Source organism: Pipistrellus hanaki, assembly GCF_964339955.1.
Source record: "Pipistrellus hanaki genome assembly, chromosome: 7".
Taxonomy (NCBI): domain Eukaryota; kingdom Metazoa; phylum Chordata; class Mammalia; order Chiroptera; family Vespertilionidae; genus Pipistrellus; species Pipistrellus hanaki.
In genome coordinates this window covers 40,483,310-40,501,149 of record NC_140509.1, presented here as the reverse complement: position 1 = coordinate 40,501,149, position 17,840 = coordinate 40,483,310, and the positions used below count along the sequence as shown (strand labels likewise).

General features: G+C 44.7%; 1 protein-coding gene across 5 annotated transcripts in view; it reads right to left on the bottom strand.

The window, feature by feature from the left end:
* CFAP206 (cilia and flagella associated protein 206) overlaps nt 1-1,198 on the bottom strand; it is a 29,578-nt gene extending 28,380 nt beyond the window's left edge. For 3 of the 5 annotated variants that reach the window (XM_084890741.1, XM_084890744.1, XM_084890743.1), the window contains exon 1: nt 912-1,198. In XM_084890741.1, coding sequence (XP_084746867.1) covers nt 912-972 — 61 coding nt within the window. In that variant the 5' untranslated portion in view covers nt 973-1,198. The remainder of the gene's footprint in view (nt 1-911) is intronic. The other 2 variants (XM_084890742.1, XM_084890745.1) reach the window with 1 other exon arrangement.
* Between the last annotated feature and the right edge of the window lie 16,642 nt (nt 1,199-17,840).

Genomic DNA, 17,840 nt, shown 5'->3' with positions numbered 1-17,840 from the left:
ACAAGGAAGGCGAGCCCGGGTGGATGGAGCCAGCTCTCCGCATCCTCAGCGTTCAGGGAAAAGCCTATTCCGAAGAGGTCGCACTTGGCATTGTGTCCAGTACAACCAGACCACCTGGGACCCCTCCTGACAGGGGTGATTCTTGGTGGTTAAAATAGTGCCTGGCATAAGGTAAGCGCTTAAAATAGCTTGTAAGTCAAAACCGGTTTGGCTCGGTGGACAGAGCATCGGCCTGCGGACTGAGGGGTCCGGGTTCGATTCCGGCCAAGGGCATGTACATTGGTTGCGGGCACATCCCCAGTAGGGGGCGTGCAGGAGGCAGCTGATCGATGATTCTCTCTCATCGATGTAACCAACTCTCTATCCCTCTCCCTTCCTCTCTGTAAAAAAAAAAAAAAAATCAATAAAATATATTTTATTTTTTATTTTTTAATTGTTTTAGAATAGGTAAGGAGTCTTTATTTTTTTTAATATGTTTTATTGATTTTTTACAGAGAGGAAGGGAGAGAGATAGAGAGCTAGAAACGTCGATGAGAAACATCGACCAGCTGCCTCTTGCACACCCCGCACCGGGGATGTGCCCGCAACCAACGTACATGCCCTTGGCCGGAATCGAACCTGGGACCTTTCAGTCCACAGACCGACGCTCTACCACTGAGCCAAACCGGTTTCGGCAATAAAATATATTTTAAAAAAGAAATAGCTTGTAACAAGTATTCATTGTCCCCCCGCTCCCGGCGCTGGTGTCTGTGCGCCTGCGCAAGCGCGGGTCGGCTCCGTGCTCCCGGTCGCTACGGACGCCTCTCCGGACCCTGCCCGCCTCACTGTCTGAAGCATCGACTTTCCCGAGTTCTGGCTCCCGGGGGTGCCAGCGGCGCTGGGCAGACAGGAAGACCAGTTAAAACCCTAACCTGAGGACGGAGAGGGCCGCGGGATCCGCTCGGCGGAGGCCCGGTTTTGGGAGAAAGACATTTTCAGTCAGACTCCGCGGGCTGCGCTGGTCCGCCTGGGCCGGGCTGTCCGCCGCCTACGCTCGCCTCTGCACGGGGCGCATCTCAAGGGCCCGGAGCCCCGAGTGGGCCGACCTTGGCCGGAATCAGAGCCGGAGCCCAGTGTATCCGACTCCTTTCTGGAGCCTCCAGGGCAGCTGGGCGCTCTTCGCACCGGCCGCGTAACCATGGAGACTTAACGCTAGAAACCATGTGGGGGGCGGGGCCGCCGCGTGGGGCGGGGCCGCCGCGTGGGGCGGGGCCGCCGCGTGGGGCGGGGCCGCCGCGTGGGGCGGGGCCGCCGCGTGGGGCGGGGCCGCCGCGTGGGGCGGGGCCGCCGCGTGGGGCGGGGCCGCCGCGTGGGGCGGGGCCGCCGCGTGGGGCGGGGCCGCCGCGTGGGGCGGGGCCGCCGCGTGGGGCGGGGCCGCCGCGTGGGGCGGGGCCGCCGCGTGGGGCGGGGCCGCCGCGTGGGGCGGGGCCGCCGCGTGGGGCGGGGCCGCCGCGTGGGGCGGGGCCAACCTTGAGAGTCTGTCCCAGGAGGATGAGTGGGAAGAATTTTAGAAACAAAAAAACCCACAAATGCTCAGATCCCAGTCAGAAAAAGCCAGGTTCATTACACCTCAGAGTTAGGGGGTGTTAAACACAAAACTTCTTAAACAAGGGTATCAACTTGCTAGCGTGGGAACCTGTAGGCATTTTAAAAAAGGAGGGTCCTGGAGAGGCGGAGCCTGTTCGCACAGGATGGGAAAACGAAGCGTGGTAGTGTTGAGAAATGAGTCCAAGTGAAAGTAGTTTTAAAAAACAAAGGTAAAAAGGATCGCAGTTTAATTTCAAGTCCTGTGGTCAAATCAAGTTCCAAAGAGAATGATCCAAGATGCCAGAAGAGAAAAATGCATATTCGAAGGATGTCTGCGGAGTGAGCAGGGTCCCTCTGGCAGGTGGGGTCCCTCCGCCTGGCCTGGCGGAAACCGGCTCTCCCCCGCAGAGATCCCAGATTTCAAGATGACACAGCCCGGATTCCAGCTCCCTCCTCTCTAGTTCTAGAGTGTGTCACCCAACAACCCCGCTGCAAATCATGGCAGCTCCTGCTTTGAGCATCTGCCCCCTGGTGGTCAGTGCGTGTCATACCTACAAGGCAGTCAGAAGGTCGCTTAGCCTTTTATCCTATATAATAAAAGGTTAATATGCAAATCGACTGAACGGCAGAACGACTGGTCGCTATAGCGTGCACTGACCACAAGGGGACAGACACTCAATGCAGGAGCTGCCTCCTGGTAGTCAGTGCGCTCCCACAGGGTGAATGCCACTCAGACACAAGCTGGGCTCACAGCTGGCAAGCACAGTGGTGGTGGCAGGAGCCTTCCCACTTCCACAGCAGCGCTAAGGGAACGGGCCTAAACCATCAGCTGTTCATCCCCCAAGGGCTCCGGGATTGCAAGAGGGTGCAGGCCCCCTCTTGAGAGACAACCCCCCCCCCCCAAGTGCACAAACTTTGTGCATCAGGCTTCTAGTATGTGTGTGTGTGTGTGTGTGTGTGTGTGTGTGTGTGTGTATTATAAAATAATGGAAGGAGGGGGCTAACTATATGTAGAGAATGAGCCCAGTTTAGAAATTGATGATGAGAGAATCATCAGTCAGCTGCCTCCTGCACACCCCTACCAGGGATGGAGCCCAGGCATGTGCCCTGACCAGGAATTGAACCATGACCACCTGGTTCCTGCATCGATGCTCAACCACTGAGCCACTCAGGCTGAAGGGCAGTGTTATAGACTGTTTGTGGGTGACCCCCTAGCCTCATTCATATGTCGACATTAGGAGGTGGAGCATGTGGGAGGTGATTAGTGGAGGTCATGAGGGTGGAGACCCCATGATAGAACTAGTGCCTCATAATAAGAGACACCAGAGAGCTCCCTTCCATCTCCCACCTCCAGCCCACCTCCCTCCCCATCTCCCACCCCCTGCCATGTGAGGACACAGTGAGAAGGTGGCCATCTGCAAGCCAGGAGGACAGCTCTCACCAGGCCTGACCCTGCTGCCACCTTGACCGCGGACACCCCGGCCTCTGGAACGGCGAGAAACAAGGCCTGTTGTGTACGCCTCCCTCTGTGGTGTTATAGCAGCCCGAGCGACTGACACAGGAAGCAGTGGGGTGGGGGCTTTCACAGCTAAGCTACAAGGTTGTCTTATATATGGCTAGCAGGTGTTGGGTGCATTTTTGTGGGCTGTACAAAGCAGGCAGGCTCTCGACGGTTAAAAAATAAGCCTAGGTGGGCTATATTTAAGGCAATTGGGTGTGGAAGCTTTTGGATTTGGCACTGGCAAGCTTTGAGCTAACAGTCTTAACACAGTATCATAAAGAAGTGAAGAACCCAGGGGCCAATACACAGGGGCCTTCTTGAACCCACTGCCTAACACCGAGATCCTCCTAAAGAAGAATCAGGCCGGGGCACTGCCTACCAGACATATAGCCAGCCTTATTGGACAGCAGTTTGATTAAAACAGTGTAGTATTGGTTCCACCTAGTCATCCCTCCCTTTCACTTCCCTATCAGGGTCCTTTCTCTCCCCTCTCCCCAAACAGGCCAATAGCATAGCATAGGGAATCTAACCATGGGTCCAGAACATTTGATCAATGGGAGATCTGGCATTGCACAACCGTGGTAAATGTAAGGTTGTCACTAAATGATGCTGGGACAAGTGATCATTCGTCCATTAAAAAAAAGAGGACACAGACAATTCATATCTAGACACCTTTCCTGAAGAAATTACATGCAATACAAACAATTTTTATACTCAAAGGTATTTGTCCCAATGTTATTTAAAATGGTGAAAACTGCCGAGACCGGTTTGGCTCAATGGATAGAGCGTCGGCATGGGGACTGAAGGGTCCCGGGTTTGATTCCGGTCAAGGGCATGTACCTTGGTTGCGGGCATATCCCCAGTAGGGGGTGTGCAAGAGGCAGCTGATCGATGACTCTCTCCCATCGATGTTTCTAACTCTATCTCTCTCCCTTCCTCTCTGTACAAAATCAATAAAATAAAATTAAAATAAAATGGTGAAAACTTTAAAAGATGCTATACTAATAGCTGGAATACTTCAGTAAATTATGGCATAGCACTCAACTGCAGATTATACAGCTACTGGAAATAATATAGACAGCCCTGACCAGCGTGATTCAATAGGTTGGAGCATCGTCTGGACCACCACATATACTGCAGGGTTGATTCCAGGTCAGGGGATAGTGCCTAGACTGTGGGTTCGATCCCTGGTCAGGGTATGTATTGGAGGCAACTGATTGATGTTTCCGTTTAAAATTGTAATTTTTTCCCTGAAATCACTCTAACCTTTCAGGGGAAAAAAAAAAACAACAACATTGAAGACATTTAAAATTTATCCCTCTTTTTTTCATTTTACCCACTTCAAGGGCTGGGGGTTTCACAAAACATTACCTGATTTCTTTTGTAATACATGAAAGAGCAGGACCTGTGTTGAATGCAGTAAAAATTTCAATTTCCTCCCCTAATTTAGGTTGAAATGGTGGCCTTGCCCAGAAAACACCAGCTCCTCACCTTGCAGCCCAGGTGCAGGCAGGAGCATCTCCTGCCTGGGACAGGCCCTGGGGAGCCCCCTGGTGGCCACTGCCAGCACCGCGCTGGCCTCAGCGGGCACCGCTCCCCTTTAACACCTGGGCTTACTGGCTGGCTTTTAAAACCCAAGCTGTCCTGAAGCAAGAATGGAACACTTAAGCCAGAATTTGTCAACGTCCAGGGCAATAAAACAAAGAGAGAGCATAACAAAGAGCCCCACGATGTGGTTACAAGATGTGGCCTGCGCTCCAAGGCCGGACAACATGGTGACTCCGGATCTTCCTTCCTGCGGAGGCTCGGTTCCCGCGTTCACCACCCCAGGGAGAGATGGGGGCGGGGTGGGGGGGGACGGGGACTCCCCTGCGGTGTGAGGCAGAATTCTGAATTCTGCTGCCTGCCTGGGGGGCTGCCTCTTCCACAGACGCTGACACTGGACAGGAGTTCTCTTGGAGAGTTGCCTGCCCTCCAGCCACTCCCTCCAGGAATGAGACCTGTTCTGAAGGCTCAACAGGGATAACACGATAAGTCTAAGGGCTGTACGAGAGAGTTAATGTGCAGCAGTAGGTGGCCACAAACCACGTTTTTAGTCAGGGTAGCAAGAGACGAAAGGAGTTCTCCCCCCATGATGCCTGAGAGCTTAGAGACGCCAAGGAGATGCATGAACTCCAGCCAGGAGCACATCCCAACAACACTGCATACATGTGCACACGTGCCTGGGAACAGGCACTTGGCAGTGGTAATAGGCATTTTTGTTTCCAGTTTCTGTCGTTTGAAGTACAATGATGGCGAGTACACCAGGAAGAGAGCATGTGGAGACAAATATTGAGGAAAGTACATTGGTCATCACTTCTACTTGATGTCGCCCCCAGACCTGTTTGTCCCCTGCTGCCAGGGCCCTACCTACCTGGAGGAGAACCCAACCCATAACTGTCACTACCCAAAAGCTATTCATTAATTTTACTAAATGCTTGTTTAATGCTTTTCTTTTTCTTTTTAAAAAACAACTATCTCGCCGAAACCAGTTTGGCTCAATGGATAGAGCGTCAGCCTGCGGACTGAAAGGTCCCAGATTCGATTCCAGTCAAGGGCACGTACCTTGGTTGCGGGCACATCCCCAATGAGGAGTGTGCAGGAGACAGCTGATTGATACTTCTCTCTCATCGATGTTTCTAGCTTTCTATCCCTCTCTCTTCATCTCTATAAAAAAATCAATAAAATATATTTTTTTAAAATAGAATAAAAAACAACTATCTCTGAATCTGGCAACAATGCATTACCTGGACGTTTCTTTTTCTGCACTTTGCCATGAGACTAATTTGGTCTTTGCCCCTACTGAATCCACCCCAACTAGTCCCCAGACATGAAGATTCTTATATGTCTCAGCATCACTTCTAATATGGCACGCACCAAAAGTATGAGGAACTTCCCAGTCAGTGGCTATGGTGAAAATAGACAAAAAACCTTTCCTTCCTGCTCATTTAGAAATAGTGTGCCAAGTTAATACATGCATCTGTTTTCTAAGAAAATCTACAGACGCTGATATCTGTGATAGCTTCCCATCAATTACAGCCTGCAGGCCAGATTCATCCCCTCCTGTTTTTGTAGGGCTTGCAAGCTAAGAATGGTTTTCATATTTTATAATAAATAGTTGGGGGGGGGGGAAAACCAACAGCAAAGAACAATACTCTTTTGTGACATATAAAAACTATCTGAAATTCACATTAATCTATAATAATAAAAGCACGATATGCTAATTAACTGGACATCCTTCCTGACGATCTTCCGGATGAAGCTGGGGCCGTGAGGGAAGCCCGGGTCCCGGGTGCCTGCTGGGCCTCCAGTTATGAGGCCCGATGTGTGAAAATCCGTGCAAGAATAGCCTTCCTTCCCCTGGCAGCACCAGCTTCCCTCCAGCATCCAGGACCCGGGCTGACTTCCCTCCAGCCCCAGCTTAGCCAGGAAGGACGTCCAGAATGACATCCAGAAGACGTTCGATAATTAGCACTTTACCTTTTGTTATTATAGATGGACATTTTCAGCGTCCATAATAAAGTCTGACTTGAACACAGACCTGCTCATCCATACTCATCTGTATACTTACAAGACTGCTTCTGCTCTGGGAGGGTAGAGTTGGAGTAGTTGCAACAGAGCCTGCACGCAAAGCCTAGGCCAGAGATTGGCAAACTCATTAGTCAACAGAGCAGCAAACCGCGGCTTGCAAGCCTCATGTGGTTCGCAAGCCGCAGTTTGCCTACCACTGGCCTAGACTATTTCATATGTGACCTTTTACAGAAAAAGTTTAGCAACCCCTGACATAGTGTAACAGACCCCATTATTTTCACGCATAAACTATATCTTCATTGTTTTTCAAATCAACTTAGTGGTTTTATTTTAGGGATGAAGAAATAAGAGACCCAAAAGAGGCCGTAAATAGTATGAATGATAAAGTAAACTAAAATTCTTGGCCAAATTATTTAAGCCCTCTAAACCTTAGTTACATCACATCAGAAAATAGTGTTGACCTCATACAGTTGTGGTGGAGTTGAAAGGAAATAATATATGTAAGGGACTTAGCACAGTGTCTGAAATATACATTTCTAAACAGCTATTTTTCTTGGCTAATATCATTATTACTATTAAAATTTAGATCTTCTGATTCAACCCAATACCCTTTCACTACAAAGAAAAGCAAAAGTAGGTTATATAACCATTGATCTTTAAATAAAACTGTTGTTTTTTTTGTTTGTTTGTTTTTGGGGTTTTTTTGTTTGTTTGTTTGTTTTTTATCAAGATTCCAGATAGATCCCACTGATTCCCTAAACATCTGACCTACCCACATCCTCAAGTTTCTACAAAGGTGACATCATAATGGGCACAGATGATCATTTGGGAGATGCAGATCACTTACTCAGGAAGACCCTAGAACCATTTTATCTCATCGGATCTGTAAAATGAGAATAAGAACGTTTGTCCTACTTTAACTAGAAGCCCAAAGGGAGACAGAAGAAGGGCACAGGGAAGACAGAGGAGGAAGGAAGATGAAGAAGGGAAGGGCAGACTGATGACCAGTGGAGATGATGAAGGCTTTTGAAAAGTGAAATGTCTTTGCAGTAAATCACACACCTATGAAGAAGCCTGTGGCAGAAGCAGGCCATTGAGAGACTTGTCATCATGACCTAAATATAACCCTTAGGTTTCTTTATCCCTGGATTTAGAGAGCAGCAAGAATGCCCAGCTCAGAACTTGAGACAGAGCCAGTGAGGAAGGAAAGAGGACGTTGCCGGGACAGGGAAGGGGGCTCAGGAGAGAACCCTCTGCAGCTTCCTCCCAGCTGTGTGCATTCCCCGCCCGGGCCTCTCTCCTGTGGACCCACCCTCTCGGCCTCCTGCACTCTGCCACCCTTCATCCCCATCTATCCTTCTCCTCCTGTTTTCCCTGTTTTCCTCTCCCATCTCCCTCCCCCGCCAACCTCACCCTCCCCTCTCACTTGAGAAGAAAGAATTAAGTAAATAGGACTTGATTGTTTGCGAAGCTTTCACATGTGTTATTTTGTTCAGCTTTAGGTCCTCTCAAAAGCCCCTTAGCAAACAGTTCCAAATTACAAAAATGGGTAAGGACAGCAAAAAGCTTTCACCCTCTTTTCTTTGTCTGAACAGGCAAGCATCTCTTGACTGAGCAGAAGAGCTTCCTGCACCATGAATTTGGAGTATCATGTGTTGGATTTGTTCTTTATTTTCTGATTTTCCTCTGATCCATTTTAAAGATGCTCCTGATCATGTTCCCAGTTCTGTAGCATGGTGTTGGAATGCCTCCATGACTAACTCTGACCTCTCTTTTCAGCCTTCTTTCTCATGACCCCCTTTATGTACCATCCCAGATTACATTTTCCGGACAGTGCCCTTCTCATAAATTTCTCTGCTTAAATTACTCTCCCTTCTTCTTACCAAATCTGCCAAAAGGATTGGACTAAGTCCCTTCAAGGCCCAGATCAAAACTAGCCCTTACATTTCTCTGAACTCCTACACTGTTTAGTTAACGCCTCCATGGGCACTCCCCTGATTTGGCGTGTTGTCATTACTATCGTTTACGAATCCATTATTTCCCACTGCCATCCGACATGTCCCCCTAGTCTCCATGAACCCAGCACACCATAGGTTTTCCACGATCAAACCTACTGTCTCCCGCCTACATTCCCTATTTAAGATCAGAAAAAATTCACTTTTAAAATATTTACACTTACATTTTTATTCCATTTTTAGAGTCAAAGCACGTTCCTTATTTAGTACCGGGCTTTACCTTAGCATTGATGACATGATGATGGACACGCCTCTGCTAGGTATTTTTCTAAAGTCCTAACCTCGGGGGAAAGGAAAAACATCTGCCATAGGCACTTATCCGACACTGCAGTCACCAAAGGCCCAGGCAAACAGGACTATGGGTGAGTGATGCTGACCTTTAAGATGGCTTTAGGTTTTGCAGAACTATTACATGACCTTGAGGCTGGCTTTAGTTTCACATTTCAATCATCCAAAAACACTCCAAAGTATGTATTACTCTGCAATGGCTCATAAAATGTGATATTAACATCCTGGAATAAAATTACATTTGAATCCATTTATAATGGAAAGAAAATATAGTTAATGATTTTTTTTGAAGTGCCCATCATTTCTACAGAGTAGAAATAGGTTATATAATCATTTATTTTAAAATGCAGTTGGTACTATGTTAAGCCTAAAGACATCTGATCCACTAATGTCTCCATGCTCCTGCATGGCAGCCTTAGATGATCCCGGATGGCCCTCTGGGAGGTGGTGGACATCACTTACTCGGGAAGAAAACATAGTATACACTCAGCTCAGATTTCTTAGCAACATAAAATTATCTTGTTAAAATTCAAAAGCCATTTCTTTTAAAAGCTAGCTTTTTTTTTTTTTCCTTTTCAAAGTCAGCAATTTTCCCTCAAACCCAAGCATTTTCATATTTCCTTTTAAAGTTTATATAACCTATCTTTGTGGCCTTTTCTAAAAGGACAGTCCTTTTTTTCCTGTTCTAGGACCCACTACGTTTAAATTGGAATGTTTATGGTGGCAGAAATACTAAGCTGAGATTCTGTAAAACAGAGTCATGGCGTGAGCGAGGCCCCTCTGTCCTGGGAGAGGAGGGGAACCCGTGCGGACGAGCCCAGGATGGAGCGCGGGAGTCGCTCTCCTGCCTGGTCAGTCAGCTTCTCCCTCTGCAGAAAACCTCAGTGTCCGCATAGCCCTCCTGGTGTCTACGCACAATTGTAAGAATCCCTAACCCAGGGTCCCTGATGCTAGCGCCGTGCTGAGATATGGTAATGTATTCAATCATCTCCTCAAGCTGAGTTCCTAGTCTCTGGGAAGTGGTGGCTTCTAGGTTAAATCTTCAGAAATAGGGCTTGTGAGCAAAAGTTGGTTGATTTGTTTGTTATTCAATAAAAACATGCCTGAGGGCCTCCTTCCCCTATTCAGTTGTAATCATTCAATACCCATAGCCCTCCCTAAACTCTCGACTCTAGTACAAATAAACAGTTAACTTTTACATTTTATCATAGTCTGAGGGACTGTTTTTAAAATCCTCCCCTGAGGATACGTCTTTATTGATTTACTAGAGGCACGAAGATTCATGCAAGAATGGGCCTTCCTTCCCCTGGCTGCGGGCACTGCCTTCGCTCTGGCCAGAGCAGCCTTTCCGCTCCAGCCATGAACCCAGAGGTCCTGAGTGGCTGGGGTGGTGTGGAACACCTGCCCCACCCCTGGCCACTGGAAGTCTGCGTATGCAAATCAACCCACCATCTTTGCCGGGTTAATTTGCATACTCACTCCTGATTGGCTGGTGGGCGTTGTGAAGGTATGGTCAATTAGCATGTTACTCTTTTATTAGGTAAAGAAATAGGGAGAAGGAAATGTCAATGTGAGAGAAAATCGTTTGGTTGCCTCCTGCATGTGCCCCAACCTGGGATTGAACCAAAAACCTAGATATGTTCCCTGACTGAGAATCAAACCTGCCACTTTTTGGGGTATGGGATGATGCTCCAACCTACTGAGCCACTTGGCTAACGCTGAGGGGCATTTTTGGTGAAAATCATATATGTGAAGCAATTCAGAAACTCATTTAGTCCATTGGATAAATAAAGAAGAAAACACTCAAGTATTCCTTCTAGATGCTCCATATCATCACCTACTATTTTTATGAAGGAAGTAGACTTGGGTCAGCAAGGCTGGTCAGTTTCTCTGAGGTGCTCTGTCTATAATTCCTTAGTTATACACCAGGTAATGGGACCTGATAGAGAACACAGATAAATAAGTTTCTTGTTCTTAATGCAGAGATTCTAAACTTTCTCAGTTCCCGATGACTCTAGTGTCTCCACAATTTTTTCATGGTCAAAAGAAGTACAGTAGTGAACTGTTTTGGACCTAGGCCAAAACAAGTACCTAACAGGTCTAAACAACTTAATAATAAAGGTTTGTGTGGGATCTGACAAATGTCATTGTTTCCCTGGAAATATAAAACTATTGTGCTTCACCTATGAGTTTGTTACAGTGCCTTGGGGAACCTGGAAGACTTGGTCTTAATGTTTCAGGGCATTTTGCAAGTAATCCAATTCCAATTCTACATGGTTTCCTTATGAAAAATAAATTAAAATTATGATTTCACTTCTCTCTAGATAATAAAAGTGACATGTACCACCATGGATAGATCTCAAAAATGTAATGTTAAGTGAAAAAAAGGCAAGCTGCAGAAAAATTTGTACAATAATAGCATCTATTTAAACTTTATATTTTGTTTATGAGAGGCCCAGTGCATGGACTTGTGCACCGGTGGGGGTCCCTCAGCATCCAACGCCGCCTGCCGCTCCTGCTCATTCTGACCCCTCTGCACCTGTCACTACTCGGTAGGCTTGCTGTTGCTCCGCTGTGGTCTCTGGACTGCAGCAGCCAGCTGTGAGCCCTGCATTTGGCGCCGGTCAGTCAGCTGAGAGGCACTCCCTCTGTGGGAGCGAACTGACCACCAGGGGTCAGCTCCTGCATTGAGCATCTGCCCCCTGGTGGTCACTGCACATCATAGCAACCAATCTAATTGTGGAACAGTCGCATAAGCTTTTTTTATCTGTAATATTTTGTTATTAAACATGTAAATCAAACATGACAATGCTATGGACTCAATGTGTGCTTCCCCCTCCCCAAATTCGTGTGTTGAAATCCTAATCCTCAATGTGATGATATTAGGAGGTGGGTCCTTGTGAGGTACTAAGGTTATAAGGATGATGCCCTCATGAATGGGATTAGTGCCCTTATAATAAGAGACATGAGAGTTTGCTTCCTCTCTGCTCTCTACCATGTGAGGATGCAATGACAAGATAGCTGTTTACAGCCATGGAAATGGCTCTACCAGACACAGCCTCCAGAACTGTGGAAATAAACATTTGTTGTTTAAAACGCCAAGTCTATTGCAATCTGTTATAGCACCTTGAATTGATTAGGACAGTGACCAAATATTGACATTTATTAATTCTGGGTTATAGGATGTATAGATGCTTCTTATATTAGTCTCCATACGTTTTGATATTAAAACAAGACAACACACAAAAAAGAATTCAGAGGTAAATCAAGTGTAATTTTTCCTTTCTACATGTAATCTACACTTATCTTTACCTATTTAATGTAGTTTTGGATCCTAAAACAGTTTTGAATCTTTTCTGAGGGTCATAAATGTCATATGATACCTACTGATATTTTGCTAAAAAACAAATACCCAGCATTGGTGCTTTATAAAATCAGCTGCTTGCTAACCATAATAAGGATTATGTACCTTTGCTACTAATTAGTTCTGAAAGACAGAGTTATATTTACATTCATCTAACATATTATTGTGTTAAAGAAGAGATATATCTTGTTAAATTTTTTAAAATTTCAGTATCTTATACATAGTATGCTCAGTAAATGTCTTTGGAATCAGTGAAACTAATTCACCCTTTTCTCAGCATTAACAATTATTGTTAGCAATGAGGAAACATTTTTTGGCACATTTATATAACAGTTTTACAATGTGAGTTATAATTTTTATTATTTTTAAACATATTAATCTGATAGAAAATGAATTCTTGATATAATTTTAATTTGCATTTCTTTTGAGTGACTGGAACATTTTCCCCACTAACTTCAGTGTTTGATTCTTTTTCTATTTATATTTTTAGTCTATTTTTCTATAGGATTGTTTATTTCTTATTCTTAGAAGTTCTTTTTATTGTAGAGAAATTAGCCTTTTGTCTCTGATAGGAGATGCAAATATTTTTCTCTGGGTTGTGGTGTTTTGGCCTTGCTTATAAATTTTGACCTAACAGAATTAAAAAACAAACTTTTTTAAAAAAAGTTAAATTCATCATTTTTATTCATACTTTATTTCTTCTAGATTGTGTCAAACATAGAAGGCCTTTTTCAATCTGATTTACTTAAACATCCTCAAATAGTTTCCTCTAATTCTTTTGCAGTTTCAATTTTACTTTTAAACTTTTGATTCACCTGGAATATATTTTGATGTATTGTGAGATAGGATTCGATAATTTCTGTCCTCAATCACTATCCATTTGCCCCAAACCATTAATTGAATAAGTCATCCCCTTTTTACTATTTTAAGTTGCCATCTCACCGTAAGCTAAATTCATGTTACATTAAGGAGCTTCAAAATTGAATATAGTTTGGGACAGCATCCCTGTTTTCCTTATCCCTTTATAGTTTAGTCAGAAATCCCATTCTGTGCCACTGGTCCTAGTGTCTGTGCACACCCCAGAACTGCTGTGTCAGTGTCTACTGGCATGTAGTGAAAAGGCGAGTGTCCACGTGCACTTATTATCGGAACTTCCTTGAATATTCTTGCTGCTTATTTTCCACCTGAAATTTACCATCAGACTGGCCACTACTTCTCAAATAATGCCAAAACCAAGACCAAGACCAACAGCAGCAGTAGCCCTGGGATATTTCTGTGGGTCTGTGTTACTTTCATAGTCTCCAGCTCTCATCCTAGCTACTGCTGGTAAGCATATTGAAATCACTGATAAATGAAGTCTCTTCCGTTTTATCTGTGAGCTAATTCTGAAAGGAGTTTTAGGAGTAAAGTAGGCAGGATTGGGGAGTTTTAGGAATGAAAATGGTCCATGGGAAGGAATGAGACTTGAAGAAACCAACTCATGACTCCAACCAACAAGTAAGAGGACAGAGCAATGCCACAGGCAAATAGAAATATATCTGGCCTGTGCAATTAAGACAGCCATAAACCGAGGACAGACAGGGGTAACTCTGGCCTGAGCAATTAAAGTGACCGTAAGTTAGGCCAAAAGTAGCCCTGACTTGAGTAGCTGGGAGAGCCATAAGATAGGCTTTCTCTGCCAAAACAACTACCATGAGAGCTGTAAGATAAATCAACAGTGACTCCAGCCAACAGGTGAGGGGGAGAGAAGGTGGGGGGACACCACGTGGGCTTTGAGCTTGAACACGAATTCTATGCAGCAGCAGGGCCAATAAGGGGTCAGGTTCAGCCAAAGAACTGCAGCCTAGTTAATGCCTCAAGACAAAGGGGCAGCACTCACCCTTCTCCGTCCAGGAGGGGCAGAGTCGGAGGCTTAGAATTCAGAATTCGGTTTTAGTGTCTACTTTCAGTAAAGTTTCTGTACTTTTCACCCATCACCCTTTGTCCGTGGCTTTGTTCTTCAAATCCATCGGGACAACAACCCAGGGAAGCAAACCCACCCTGCTCAATAAATCAGCCTGAATCAATTCCTTCTGAACTGGTTGCAGGAACAGTCATGCTTTCGTGCCTGCCTTGGGCTGTTGTTCTGGGCTCCGAGCCTCAGCAATCCTGATATCCCTCTATTCATTTTTTCCCTATCAGTTCATGCTAAAGCTTATTTTAAAGTGGTCTGTTCAAAATCACAAGGGACTTACCATAATACTCTTTTTATTAACTTCCTTTAGACAGAAAAGTCTTATGATCCTGACACAATCGTGCAGTTATTCCAATTCAAACTGCATGTTGTGATCCTGCCCTCTCAGTGTATAAGCATACTTTTCACTTGTGTGGCTAAAGATTCACACACAGCAGTGGTTATGACTGCTGTCTACGTAACCACTCAGGTGAAGTACATGGTCTGACTTGTAGCTTTCCTTTCATCCCTCAGCAGAGAGCTTAAATTAACATTTGTAATCAATAAACATACTCCACAGGGTGAAAGAGAAAAAAGAAACTCAGAAAAATAATTTTAAAATGTATGTCCGTAGGCATTTCATAAGATAAAGTTTTTTAAAGCTGAAATTTAAAAGAAGTTCTGCTCATCATTGACTAAATATATCTTTAAATCTATAAGCAGTAGGCAAGCAATAATTAATATTTACACATAAACACAAAAGACTGAAGAAATAAGGAATGAAAGATGGCAGAAGAATAGATGGGCGGATTCTGAGCCCTCTCCTGAAGCAGAAAGAGAGAGCAACTGAGGGTCTTGCGCTGTGAGTGTTTATTGGCAAGCTGGGAGGCAGCGAACACAAGAAGAAACTGCTGGGGGGCTGCTGACAGAGGTGCCCCTCACAGGGAAGCACCCACACGGGCTGTGTCCCTGCCTGGAGCTACCTACCGGCTTGGACGGGGAAACCTCGCCATCTTGAGAGGAAGATAGGATCGTGTCAGAGGCCTGAATATCCACAGCCGCTGCGACCACCAAGCATCTGTGACCCCCAGAACGCGGATCCCAGGCGGCGCGAACACTTGCCCTCACAGGATTGCCCCACTGCTCAGCGAAAAGGTCAGATTTCGCGGGGAGAGGGTGGAGAGTGCTCGCGGCAAAGATAAAAAGCCTGCGCGCACAGAGCGCACTCGTGGAAGCTGGAGGACAAGGGTGGTGATTACAAGTAGAAGCCCCCGCTGTTGGGCGGTTGTCACCCTTGAAAGTGGACGGGGCTCCTAACAGGGGAGATATCTAAAGAGCAACACATTTGGATCCAGCTCGGAGGGATATCGGAGAGTTGCGGGAGATTGCAGTTGCTCGGACTTGCCCCCTCCCCCCCTCCATAGTTCCAGCTTCAGAGAGGACGGGGGGGGGGGGGGGGGGGGGGGGGGGGGGGGGGGGGGGGGGGGGGGGGGGGAAAGCTGGAGAGGTTTTAGAGTCTGGGAAGTCAACCTATTGTAGAAACACTGCCCCTAGAGGCTAATTCACAAATTGACTCTAGTGTAATAAAAACAAAGCAAAACCTGCCTAAAAATCAGGACTGGATCATAACAATAGAGAAAGCGAATGACCTTCATTACTGCAAATTTTAATTAAATTTTTTAAATTTTATTATTATTTTTTTTAATTTTTAAATTTTTGTTTTTTATTTTTGTTTTCATGATTTGCAACGTTTACTCAAGAAACTATTTTTTTTCTTTTTCCTCACTTGATTTTATCTTGATAATTATTACATTGTATATGTAATCAACATTATTACTACTACTAATTTACCTTTTTCATCTTATTTTCTTTTGTTTATTTTTATTATTTTTATTCCTTTTGATTTTATATATATATATATATTTTTTTTTTTTTTTTAAATTTCAGGATTACTGTTCTACAGTCTTTATCTATCCTTCTTTCTCCAACGCTTTATTCTATCTCAACCCTACCTTTATGCCTTCACCCTCTTTCCAATCTTTTCCTTTGATACCCTGTTTATCTTAACCCTTTCCTGCTCTAGATTTCCCCCATTCCATCTGTCTACCCCCTCCTAAAATTTCACCCTACTTGTATATATCTAATTTCCAACTACCTGCTCCAAACCCATTCACACCTCCCTCGCAGTTGTCCTAAAAACAAAACAAAACAAAAAAAAACGAAACAGTCTTACTCTCTAACTCTTTGAAGTTGTATATTGAATGTTAACTTTACTGAAGTTGTATGCTTTTCTTTTATAAGATTGATTTGCCTATGCTTTTTGTTTGATTGTATGTTTTTGTTAGCTGGGTTCTAGTCACCCTTACTGGTGGTTATTAATATCGCAAACACATTTCGATTCAGTGCCTTGTGTGTTGTACCTGGTTGTGTTGTATTTTGTGCCCTTAAATCAAAGCAGGAGAGAGAGAACTACACAGCCAGACATCCTAGATCATGGGGAGACCAAAAAACAGCCCGCATATGAAAGAAAAGCAGGCTTCACCAGAAAAGGAAGTAAACGATATAGAGGCAAGCAACCTACCAGAGCAAGAATTCAGAGTAACGATCTTAAGATGGCTAAAAAGAATGGAAGACAAATTTGACAATTTGAGTAAGACCCAAGAGGAAATGAAAAAAACCCAAGAGGAAATGAAGATGACTCAAGATGAAATGAAAAATGACATCGCTACTATGAAGAACTCAATAGAAAGCATCAAGAGCAGACTAGAAGAAGCAGAGGATCGCATCAGTGAGCTAGAAGACAAGATGGAAAAAAATACCCAATTAGAGCAGCTTCTAGAAAAAAAATTAAAAAGCAGGAGGAGAGCCTACGGGAGCTTTGGGACAATGCAAAACAAAACAATATTCGAATAATAGGGGTTCCGGAAGGAAAGAAAACCGAGGTAGACATGGAAAATGTATTTCAAGAAATAATGACAGAAAATTTTCCTGAGATAGAGAAGAAAAAACCCACACAAATCCAAGATGCTCGCGGAGTCCCAAGCAAAATTAATCCTAGAAGACCGACACCAAGACATATTATAATTAAATTGGCAAACACCAATGACAAAGTTAGAATCTTAAAAGCAGCCAGAGAGAGACAGAAAGTTACATATAAAGGAACCCCCATCAGACTAACAACTGATTTCTCAACAGAAACTTATCAGGCCAGAAGGGAATGGGATGAAATATACAAAGTCATGCAAAGAAAGGGTCTGAATCCAAGAATACTGTACCCAGCAAGACTATCAATCAAAATTGAAGGGGAAATCAGGAGCTTCACAGACAAAAAAAGACTAAAGGAATTTATCTCCACCAAACCAGCAATGCAAGAAATGCTAAAAGTCTACTGTAAAAATAAATAAATAGGAAGCGAAGAAGGAACACAGGGGTATAGAATAAAAATGGCATTAAATGAGTACCTATCATTAATAACATTAAATGTAAATGGTTTAAATGCTCCAATCAAAAGACATAGGGTAACAGATTGGATAAGAAAACAAGACCCATACATCTGTTGTCTACAAGAAACCCACCTCAGAAAAAGAGATGCACACAGACTGA